Raw genomic sequence first — 12,319 nt, 5'->3', positions numbered from 1 at the left:
CCACCTGGGGCACACAACAAAAGCCTATCCTTAAATGACTGTGTTTGCCCATGTCTATCCCAGGTGGAAAACCCAAGTGGGTCCTACATGTGTTTCCCATTTTGGACCAAGTTAAGTGTTTCCCATGTTTGACCCAGCTAGGACCTACTAAAATTGCCCACTTGGGATTGCCCATATGGGTTTAATGTGAAGAACCCAAGTAGGCCCCATACAAAAAGCCCAGTTTGAGCCCATGCCCACATGATACCCATCCAGCCCGAGCAAAAACCAAGTGGGGCCCATATATACATGTTGGCTGGGTAGAAAAACATAAGAAATGACAAAAGACTATTTAGAGTCAGAAAACATCTGAATGAATATTAAAAGTTCATATTCTTTGAATCACTGAATGACTGAAATGTGATCCCTCCACTTGGATCCACACAGTTTAAAAACTTTACATCTCTGAGCTTTGAAAGACACTGTGTTGGAAAGAGAAGAACGATGGCGACGTTTTGAGGGTAAAATGATGGCTGTAGACCAAACACTGTGGACACAGCAGCAGTTGAAAGAGAAGTGTTTAAGATGAATCTTGGCAGAGTGAGAGACAGAGCTCATTAGGCAGGCAGGTGTGAGCCTGGTTGCTATAGTGACTGCACCCACTGGCTCCATACACACGCGCACAGACATGCACCTCACTTTTGCTGCTTAAAATGAACAGAAAAGTCAGGCCAAAACAAATCGCTCCCAAATGAAAAGTACAGGTCCTATTGACGAAATTCTTTCACCGTGAGCGACAGCAATGTCCAGTCTACCTAATTCTCAGTTTTCATGCTTGTGGAGTTTATTATATGGACGTGGTGACAGTGTAAAGACAGCCTGTACTTCTGGTTTTCAAACGAACCTTCTGAGCCATTTTAACATTAGAGTCTATGGAGGAGTTGGAGGGAGGAGGCTGTGCTTTGGTGACATTTATGAAAGAACCATAACACCTAGTACAATAGTAAACACATTGTATGAAAGAGGACAGCGATGGCTACGTTTTGAGGGTAAAATTATACCTGTAGACCAAACACCGTGGACACAGCAGCAGTTTTAAAAAATATTTTAAGATTAATTTTTTTGCTCCTCTCACTCTAGCAGTTGAGCTGTCTCACTCTAGCCCCAACATTCCGTCCCATACACACCCATTATAAACTCTGAAACGGCTGAAAAAACATCATGAAACTTAAACTGGAACTGAAGAAAAAGTATAATAGATATTGAAAAGATAAATACAAGTTGAATAGTTGAATGTCTTGTCTTCGTTTTAAAGTTTGAATGGTGGCTCTATGTCAATGTATATGGAAGTCGATACAGTTTAAAGAGGAGTAAGTTGAATGAGGATTTGAAGGGTCTCCCCATTGAAATACATGGGAAATTTTTGTTGAAAAAAGTTGAATAAAATTAAAAATATAAATGTTAAAAATGAGAAAAATAGAAGCATTCATGTCCAAAAGAAGAGGAATCTAACGGTGTTTGAATGGTTTTTCTAAGTTGAACGGTTTTGAAGGAGATAGACTACAAAAAACGTACGGAATATATAATAAAATATAATAATAATAAAGATTAGAAGAACAATACTGTGAATGCTTTTACAAGCATTCACACTAACTAGAAAGTGCATTTTCTGAAGAAACTGCAGTGTGAATGCTTGACTCTGAATATATGCGCTGAAATGAATTAATTGCTGAATTTTAAGTTAAAAATGTTGAATGAGATGAAAAATACAGAAATTTGCACCTGAAAACAAAAGTGCTGAACTGCTAAAAGCTGAAATCCACACAGAAGAAGTTGGAAAAGAGCTGAAAATGTTTTAAATGTAAATTAGAAAAACCTAAGTAATGAGAACAGAAAATTTAGAGTCAGAAAACATCTGAATGAATATTAAAAGTTCATATTCTTTGAATCACTGAATGACTAAAATGTGATCCCTCCACTTGGATCCACACAGTTTTAAAGCTTTACATCTCTGAGCTTTGAAAGACACAGTGTTGGAAAGAGAAGAACGATGGCGACGTTTTGAGGGTAAAATGATGTCTGTAGAGCAAACACTGTGGACACAGCAGCAGTTGAAAGAGAAGTGTTTAAGATGAATCTTGGCACAGTGAGAGAGAGAGACAGAGCTCATTAGGCAGGCAGGTGTGAGCCTGGTTGCTATAGTGACTGCACCCAATGGCTCCATACACACGCACACAGACATGCACCTCACTTTTGCTGCTTAAAATGAACAGAAAAGTCAGCCCCAAACAAATCCTTCCCAAATGAAAAGTACAGGTCCTATTGACGAAATTCTTTCACCGTGAGCGGCAGCAATGTCCAGTCTACCTAATTCTCAGTTTTCATGCCTGAGGAGTTTATTATATGGACGTGGTGACAGTGTAAAAACACCATGCTCTTCTGATTTTCAAACGAACCTTCTGAGCCATTTTAACATTAGAGTCTATGGAGGAGTTGGAGGGAGGAGGCTGTGCTTTGGTGACATTTATGAAAGAACCATAACACCTAGGACAATAGTAAACACATTGGATGAAAGAGGACAGCGATGGCTACGTTTTGAGGGTAAAATCATACCTGTAGACCAAACACCGTGGACACAGCAGCAGTTTTAAAAAAGATTTTAAGATTTATTTTTTTGCTCCTCTCACTCTAGCAGTTCAGCTGTCGCACTCTAGCCCCAACATTCCGTCCCATACACACCCATTATAAACTCTGAAACGGCTGAAAAAACATCATGAAACTTAAACTGGAACTGAAGAAAAAGTATAACAGATATTGCAAAGATAAATACAAGTTGAATAGTTGAATGTCTTGTCTTCGTTTTAAAGTTTGAATGGTAGCTCTATGTCAACGTATGTTGAAGTAGATACAGTTTAAAGAGGAGTGAGTTGAATGAGAATTTGAAGGGTCTCTCCATTGAAATACATGGGAAATTTTTGTTGAAAAAAGTTGAATAAAATTAAAAATATAAATGTTATAAATGAGAAAAATAGAAGCAGTCATGTCCTAAAGAAGAGGAATCTAATGGTGTTTGAATGGTTTTTATAAGTTGAACGGTTTTGAAGGAGATAGAGTACAAAAAACGTACGGAATATATAATAAAATATAACTAGAAAGTGCATTTTCTGAAGAAACTGCAGTGTGAATGCTTGAATCTGAATGTATGCACTGAAATGAATTAAATACTGAATATTAAGCTAAAAATGCTGAATTAGCTGGAAAATACAGAATTTGTAAGCTGAAAACAAAAGTGCAGAACTTTTGAAAGCTGATTTTCACACAGAAGAAGTTGGAAAATAGCTGAACATGTTTAAAATATAAATTAGAAAAAGATGAGTAATGACAAAAGAAAATTTAGTCAGAAAACCTCTGAATGAAAAACAAAAGTTCATATTCTTCTAATCACTTAAAGAGTGGAATTATGTATTATAAATCTCTAATTCATAAAAAAATAATAAAAATAATTGTAAAAACAAATTTGTTGAATTGAACTGAAAAGATGAACAAACATTCTGGAGAAAATACAAGCTTTAATATCCAGGATAATGTTTTTCAGGCATATACACATGTGTATATCATGTTTAATGGTATTACATACATCAATTTGTTTTGTATGTCATAGAAAATAACATAAAAATCTTAAGTCATATTGTACAGCTTCTTTCTGAAAAGAACTTAAATTAATTCAACAAATGTTTTTTTCGAAATACAATAAAAATCATTTTAAAAAGAGACGTTTGCAATGTTTTAAGGTGTTAATAATCTGATCCTGTCATGTGTCTGTTCAACTTTAGTTTTTGGCACAGACTCGATTCTTAAAGAACAAATTACCAAATAATAAACAAATAAAATTGAAATTAAAGTAGCTTTTTTTGTTAAACACTTCACAGGAGAATAAATAAAAATAACAAAATTAAATAAGCAAATAAAAATAATAAGCAACATATGAAATACATGAAAATTCAACTTTTAAAACCACAATCCTGAACCTTTAAATTGTGTTGGTTTCTTAGAACATGGCTGAACAGCTGTTTCTATCGGTCTACTGATCTGTCTACACATCTTTTTATTACTCATTCTTTTTTATGTTTTATTGTAAACAGTGTCCACACAGTGGTAAAAGAGAACTGTATAGAGATTTTTGAGTGAACTCAAATGAAAGCCTAAGGTGGTGACACAGTTTAACACATACAAATAATCAAATAAACACATTAGTCCTTTTTGTGGATAAATAAGTATCATTAGTTTACAGCATTGTTCAGCCATGCCACTAAATGCTTTTTTACACAGTGTTTTAACCTGGGCTCAGACACAAAGTCACAAATTTAGTTAGTCCCTGACTTTGAGTTGTGGTTATGACTAATTATTATACACAAGGCTTAATCTATCTGAACTCTAAGGACACAAATATGAAAAAACCTATACTTACCAGCTGATACCCCACACTACACACTAGGTGTGCCATGTGACCTGAAACTTTGGTACAAACTCATCATAATTATTCTGTTAACACTGTTTCTTTAACACTGTTTGTGTTGCTGTTCAGCAGTTTAAAATGTTTTAGACTGGATTGCATGGAATGAATTTGAGTTCTCTTGGGGGGTTTTTGTGTGTGTTTTGTTCTTAGCAGATTCTTTCTTTACATACTGTTGAATTCCAGTTACCACATTTCTGGTCATATGACATCCTGAGTGCCCACTTAAAAAAATCCCCACAGTTAATTCAACATTAAAACAAAATAAAAATATGTTAAATAAATAAAGGTTTGCTCTGTGATGAAATGTTAAATAAGCATACATTGTACAGAGCACTAACAATGAAAACAATCCTTTAGCCTGTTGATCAGAGAGAGGCAGTCATTATGTCCATTTAAAACCTGTAATCAAAGAGCACAACATTTCTGTGAAACTATAAAGTCCCATATGATCCTCATCATGTCCAGTGACTTCAGAGTGGATCCTCCCTGTCATCCGGCCAGTGTTTGATGTGTGGCAAGCAGCACAGAAGCAGGATAGCTGAGGACTTTAAAAGAAGAGCAGAAAACAGGAACATATGTAGTTGTAAATGTAAATATCAGTGATACTTGTCTTGTCAAAGGGAATAAAATAATGAACTTACACACTCATTTAGGGAGGATCTTGACACTGCACAAAGGAGGCACAGTCAGTCTGACAATGATGGTGATCTGCAGGGATGTTTTCCTGCAGCAACATTCCTGCCGACTGGCCATATGATCCAGAGTAGTTGGTTTGCAATAAACAGAAAGGTGTATATGTTAGGTAGTGTGCACTTAGAGCTGGTCCTAAGAAACAAACACATCCTGTAATAAACTGAATACCTTTAGTAGTGCTGCTGCAAACGTAAAGCCCTTCTATCATGTGTGGTTTCAAAGAAGGTGTTTTGTAGGCTCAGTCACAGAAGCTGTGCAGTCTGTTCAGTCCTGAGTGTCTCAGCTCTGAAGGGGATGGATCACAGAGGGAAACACCTAAGTACAGATATTAAAATACACTCAAAATAGCACTCATAAGGTCAAGTGAAAACACAATTTAAACACTTTACAAAGAATTAATACATGTTTCCATGAAAATAATGTCATTAACCCTTTTTGTTGTGAGTAAATCTCACCGACTGCTAGTGGGACAAGCTAGAAGGAGGACTTATCACAGAATCTCTCCTGTGCTCCAGATGTGAAGTCTCACGCTCTGATCGTACGGCGATGAAGATGGTGATGATGAAGCCTCTCTGATCTGTGGCATTACAGTTTCTGGCTGCTATGTGCTTCACACTGTTGGATTTTACATGTGAAGCTTGGAGAAGACACAGGAGGACTGTGTCTCTCTTAACAAAAAAAAAAAGAAGAAAAGAAACCTAACAACCTCCCACCGTACCCCCCCACATTCAACTCCCGCCTACTCACTCCACTCAACTCCCCAGCCTCACACCATCCAATGTCTATACAAATGTAGGGTATCAGCTGGTAACAAAAAGCAAGTGAAACATATGTAGTACATATGTAACACTGCTGAAACATTTCTGGCCAGAAATGTGCAGTTATCAGCCAGTGCATTTATCATCCCAGACCCAGACCCACCCTGATAAATGCACTGGCTGAAACATGATAAAAGCTCATAAAAATGTATGTTTCATCGAAAGATTTGTCCAAAAATATAATCATATACTTTTGAAAAAGTTTAAAGATTATAATAAACTGAAATCAATAACATTTTTGTAAATATTATTTCAAAATAGAGGCACAGATAAACTGGCTTAACTGTCATTATTGCTGTAATTAGGTTTTTCTTTTTCTTTTTTTTCTTATTCTTTTTTTTTTTTTTTTTAAAAAGCAACCTTTAGTCATTGTTGTTTATTCAGAAACGATGAAGAAGCTGTTGAACATTTATGTGTTGTGTGGGCAATCCTCTGGTCCACCCTCCCTCCCTCCCAGCCACAGTGAGACTGGGGCAGCCTGGCAGGATTTTGAAGCCTGGCTGAAGAGAGGATATGCCTGCACGGTTCGTTTTAAACTGCTATATTTGATTTTTCTGACATTCATAGATTACTGATTTTTAGATTTTCTGTAATAAATATAATTGTCATATTTTACTGATATCATTACTTAATTCATGTAATTGTATTTTATGTAAAAAAATTCAAACATTATACTGCAATGCAGGGCGTTTTTTCTTAAGTCAACTTTTAAATATCGCTCTACTTTCTTAAGTCATTCAAAAATATAGAAATTACTTACTGTATTCAAAGATATAGTTCATGAATCATCACAGGACAATACACAGTATACAGGGTCATGGTAACTATGGTAGGTCTTCATGACTCCAGAATGGAGACATCGCTCTGGCTGAGAAATGAAAATTAGGTCAAGCAGTGTGTTCTTCTCTGTGGTAGGGGCAGTGATGACCTGTGCGTATCCCCTAGATTCAAACAGCTCCAGGATTGGTTTGTTTGCACTGGATAAAACATTCTCATTAAAATCACCACACACTATGATGGGATGACAGTCCATGATCTCTAATGAGTCTAATAGGCTTACCAGGTTTTTCAGGAATGGCCTCAGAGTGTAGTCTGGAGGTCTGTACACAACTGCAATCAGAGCACTGACTGGTGCTTCAACCTTTAAAGCCAGAAATTCAAGGTCAGTTACATTATGGATGTACTGTTTTTCATGCACTTGAAAGTCACTTTTCACATAAACAGCAACTCCACCACCACTTCTGTTTGCCATCTGGGGAAAGTTTGTGTAGGACAGGTGTCTGTTGCGTTTGAACAAATTGTAATTTTCCAAGTGGAGACTCTCTGCGACAAAAGAGCCCCGCAGGTGTGTTTCTGTTAGGCACAAAACATCTGCTAGACACAATTCATGGTGATTCTTGATGTCATTAATGTGAGCTGGCAGTCCCTCTGTATTATGATGAACAATGGTGAAAACCTCTGACCTGCTCAGTGTTTGTATCACGTGTAGAAGAGGCATCATGTCATCAAGGTTGGCTTGTCTCATGTTCTCAAGCGCTGCAGTGATTTCTGGATTGGTGAATATTTTTTTCTCCTCCATATCAAGAAGATACAGTCCACTGAGAGACGTCACTCTACTGACAGCTACGTAGGCCATGCCGGGCTCAAAAATGCTCTTAAGAGAGACAACAGCTGATGTGGTTGTCATTCCCTGTACCTTATGTATTGTACATGCAAAGGCCAGCTTCACTGGGAACTGTCTTCGTACCACTCCTTTCTGCTTTAGATTCTCTTCTGCTCTCTCAATGTACACCATGTCGTCTGCTGGTGTTCGGTTATTCTTTCCAGATGTCTCATTATCCATTTTAAGTCCAAGCTTGATGATGTGTTGGTCATTTTCAGAGTAAACTACTCTAAGTAGTTTTCCAAAAGCTCCATTAACCAAACCATTTTGTATGTCAATGTTTCTGGTGAGCATGACACGAGCTCCTTCTGCAACTTTCAGTGTATCTGGTAACTCGTTTTTACCTCCTTTCAATGGTCTGTCTTGTAGTGCCATTCTGCCAGTTCTAGGATCTTTTCTATAATCATCTGCATGGATGTCAATGATATGAGTATGGAGCAGAGCCAGTGTTGCAGAGTTGTGCGCATCCACTTCTTTATTAGTTGCAAAAATGTGCAACGCATCAGTCGGACAAAGGGCTGGTTCAGTTATGGCCTGTGACAACAAATTTCTATCTGCTTCGCAAAGCACATCCAACTTTCCTTTCACACGGATTCTGTTCAGCATCTCAGCAAAGACAACATCATCTTTCTGACGCATAATCTCAGTCAGAGTGATCATCTGAAAATGCTCCTGCCACAGGTCGATCTCGGACGGGTCGTGCACACAGAGAGGTTTTGACTGTCGCACTGGGGGTAGCTGATAGAAGTCTCCAACAGCAATGACTGACATGCCTCCAAAGGGTCTCCGAGTCCCTTTGATCTGTTTGAGTCTTGCATCTACATATGCAAAGAGATGTCTTGACACCATAGACACTTCGTCAATGACGATTATTTCAGCATTCAAAAGTTCTGATCTGACTTCATCCAGCTGATTGCCAAGTCCCTGAATGGGAGGTTTTAAGCTTCTAGGGAGCTTGAGAAGAGAATGCAGTGTTGTTCCAGAAATGTTAAATGCTGCAGTCCCAGTGAAAGCAGTTAACAGGACAGTGGGTTTTGATATGTCAACGTCGTCTGCATATCTGGGCACTTTGCTCAGTATCTTAGATGCTTCTGAGTAGATGCATTTGATAAGATGTGATTTTCCTGTTCCAGCACCACCATTAATATAAAAGAAAAACTGCTCTGGATTTAGAGAACAGACCCTTTTAATGCACCAGTCTCTAACTGCATAAAATATGCAGGCTTGCTTCTTATTCAGATTCTGAAACATCTGACGTAACAATGTGGGATCAATAGCAGGGGTTCCCTGATGGCTCTGACTTCTGTTGAAGCATCAGCCTGACGGCTGTAGTCGGGCACATCTTCCTGTTCATTTTCATTGTCTCGCTCTCTTTCTTGTTCAACAAGTGGCAACCTTACAAGATCTGATTCAGGTGCCAGATTACACCATTCGTCAATCACACCTCTGTTCTGCTCATATTCCTCAACAGCGCTCTCGATCTCCTCACTGTTTTTCTCATATTTTTCTCTGTTTCTTTTGACAATGTGTTGCACGTACTCAAGACGGTCAGTACCTGGTAGGTGTACACAGCCAGCACCATAGAAAGCCTGATAGGTTGGCAACGATGGCGTTTTCAGTTCGTTGTCTGAACGATGAGGAAGGTACAGTTTAAGCAGTCTTCCATAATATTGCTCTGGATTTTTTTCTTGTGAGCATCGGTGAAATCTGATGATAGCAGGCTTATCGTTTTTGCGCCTTTGCACAAATCCCATCTCATTGAGAAGGGGCAAACATCTTTACCTTTTGTCTGTTGGCCATAGACAATCCTGCAAGTAGCAGCAAAGTCTGCCATGCACATCTCCTCATACTCTGGTGTTTCAGGTCTGGCTTTGTATTTGTCATTCAAAGATGTCATCCAAACATTGGAAGACTCAGGTGTTGTGTTGTCCAGAACTGACAGGGGACGACTCATTTTCACAGGATTATCATCAGTTGGAATGAATATTACAGCACGTGAACATTGCTTCATGTGAAGACCACATGCACGAGCAACACACTCCTGGGCACTGATCTCTCGCTTCTTTGAATATGCCTGCATGACGGCTCTCATTTCATCACACTCATTTACACTGTCTTTATGGGAGTTCTCAATGACAGTTTTCAGGTACTCAGAAAGCCCGCCCTCTTTTTTGATATATATTTCATTAAATAATTTGCAGCGCCGAAAGCATCTAAAACAAAGCTTATGTCGATATTACTGTTCCAGGCTTCAAGCAGATGTGGATTATAGCTGTTTATCCAAGAGTCTTTTGGATCACGCTTTAGTATGATCGTACTCCTTGTGTTCATTTTATTCAGGTATCTCTCATATTCTGCATGTGTCAACTTGCATCTTGCCAAGAGCTGCTCTAAACTCATGGAAGCAGTTTCAGGCTCATTCAGCAGCTGGTTCAGTGGTCTGAGCTTGTTCTTTGCAGTTTCTACCTCCAGTTCATCATCCTCACTGGGTCTTGTGATCATCGTCTCATTGCAGGGTGGTTTGGGAAAACCAAAACGGCACCCAGAGCTTAAACTCCTAAAGCACGTCTTTGTGTGGTTCTTACTGTGTTTTTGCACTTCTGTTACTTTCTTGTACAGTTCAGGTTGTTTATGTGGATCAGGCAGCTGAGCTGTGATGTATTTGTTTATAAAATCAACAACAGTTTGATCATCATCATCCTCAAACACAGGAGCACCTTCTACCCACAGGAGGCAGTGTATGTGTGGGCTTCCTCTGTGCTGAAACTCCACTCTGTAAAGTAGTCAATGACTTTGCCAAGTGGCTCTGCAGGAGATAAGAGTAAATCTCTGAATAATGCTTCAACTCTCTTGTCAAACATGCGCATTGTTGTGACAGGATTGCTTCTCAGGATGTCACACTTTGCTGACCAGTCAAGTCCTTCAAAACTCACTTGTTCACCTTGCTGCCTTGTTATTGCTTCAATCACTTCAGGCCAGCGCATTTCAGCAGCTGAGAATGTGCAAAAGAACGTGGGAGTTCCCAACTGTCTGATCATGGCAAAAAGATCTCTTGTTGTTTTCTCCCAATAGGCTGGGGTTCCTCTCAGAGGCTGCATGAATCTCACTGCGTCTTTATTTCTCACCAGTTTCTCCACCTCATGTTTATCTTGTAACATGCCTGAGGTTATTTTTCTCCCATCTCTGGTCAAAGGCTTTGCCTTCCTTAACTGTATCGTCATGCTGGAAGTAGCCAAGTGTATTTCAGTCACAAACTGTGCAAAGAACAAATAGTTTGTGTCTTTGGCAAAACGGTCATCAATGCAGAAAAGTCTTGATTTGAAATACCCACTGGGGGATACTTTGATCAGCCTTCTTTCATCAAGTGTGTTTTGGCCTGTAGGAAACTGCACAGGGAAGGCCATGGCCTCCAGTTTAGGTGTTTTGAAAAAACTTATTGGATTGTTTCTCTCTGCAGGAGCAACAGAGTAGATTCCTTCACTGAAACATAATATCTCCTCAGCCACATCAGGGGGCTGCAAACAGGACTCGAGTGCAAAACCACCATTAGTCAGTCCATCTGCTTGCTCTGAATCATCTCTCATCTGTTCACATGGTTGTTCACCATCACAGGGTAACATGTCGATATTCTGTTCATTTTTATTTTGTGCTTCACTCAGTGCATTTTTCTCACAGCTGTCAATTTCCATTAAATCAGCCTCATCGTAATCGTCCTCATTCATGTTTTCATCATCATCATCATCGTCCTCCTCATCTTCATCAGGAAGTGTTGGATCACACAGCTCAGCATCATCTCTGATGCTCACATCCTTATACTGTGGATGAATCTGCTTGAGTTTATGCAGTGCTTGCACAAGTTTAGACCAGCTTACAGTCTGAAACAGCTGATGACCTTTATAAGACAAGCGTCTCTTCAGTTTAACTCTCATGACTTGAGAATTAATTCTTAATCGAGGCAATGCTTCAACAGTTTCCTGTACCTCTGATGGGACACAGACCACATTTCCTCTAATTGCTCTTTGTCTGCCTTTGGGAAGAGGAATAATCTTGGCAAATGGTATGCACTTGGCTATGAGATGTCTCTCCAGTATGTTGAGATCAGACAGTTCAGGTGGAATATCAGCAAGATCCAGTTTATTGGCAACAGCAAGTACTGGCATGGATCCATTTTTAAGATGACTGTGGCAGGTGTGACAAATCCACTCTCTCTTTCTCTCATCAGGCACATTGCACTGCTCATTTCTGCAGTTTTCATCACAAAGATGAACAAACCTTCCTGTCAAACATGTTGCAACCACATGTGGATTTTTCACATAATTTGACCTTGTGCAGGGTCGCACTTGGTTTGGAAATGAAGCCTTGAAACAGACAGTACATGGGTAAGATGGTCCAGCTTTGATTTGTGATTTGAACACAGATATGGCCTCGTTGATCACACTGTTGTCGCTCTCTTGGGTTTGTATGTTCACCCATCTGTATTTCCTTTTTATTTTCATGGCACATCTCATATTGTGCATAATCCTGAATGCAAGATTATTTGATACCTGTCTCGCATTAGTTGTTTCATAGTTGTCTGTGTCTTACTCTGAATGCGTTGTCACGTGCATAACGCTGAGTCACTCGAGATCTCTGTCTCTCTCTGAATTTGGC

The 12,319-nt window shown here is 39.1% G+C and overlaps 1 protein-coding gene across 5 annotated transcripts; it reads right to left on the bottom strand.

The window, feature by feature from the left end:
- Positions 1-3,413: 3,413 nt before the first annotated feature.
- On the bottom strand, positions 3,414-8,946 carry LOC109200249 (ATP-dependent DNA helicase PIF1). Of its 5 annotated transcripts, none has more exons than XM_025904283.1 (4): positions 7,067-8,946; positions 5,357-5,503; positions 5,137-5,240; positions 3,414-5,040 (listed from the first exon to the last, which is right to left on the bottom strand). In XM_025904283.1, the coding sequence occupies exons 1-2, from the start codon at positions 8,918-8,920 to the stop codon at positions 5,468-5,470; spliced, it is 1,890 nt and encodes a 629-aa protein (XP_025760068.1). In that variant the 5' UTR covers positions 8,921-8,946; the 3' UTR covers positions 3,414-5,040; positions 5,137-5,240; positions 5,357-5,467. The 5 variants fall into 5 exon arrangements, with proteins under 5 accessions (XP_025760068.1, XP_025760069.1, XP_025760065.1 ...); XM_025904284.1 differs by having other exon boundaries at positions 5,357-5,473; XM_025904280.1 differs by having other exon boundaries at positions 3,416-5,040; positions 6,767-8,946.
- Positions 8,947-12,319: the final 3,373 nt, after the last annotated feature.

Source organism: Oreochromis niloticus, unplaced genomic scaffold (assembly GCF_001858045.2).
Source record: "Oreochromis niloticus isolate F11D_XX unplaced genomic scaffold, O_niloticus_UMD_NMBU tig00000717_pilon, whole genome shotgun sequence".
Lineage (NCBI taxonomy): Eukaryota > Metazoa > Chordata > Actinopteri > Cichliformes > Cichlidae > Oreochromis > Oreochromis niloticus.
The sequence above is the reverse complement of the archived record's forward strand: the minus strand, read 5'-3'. Positions and strand labels throughout refer to the sequence as shown.

Coding starts and splice junctions, on each gene's coding strand:
- LOC109200249 (XM_025904280.1), bottom strand. CDS start 8,920: ATGTTTCAGAATCTGAATAAGAAGCAAGCCTGCATATTTTATGCAGTT.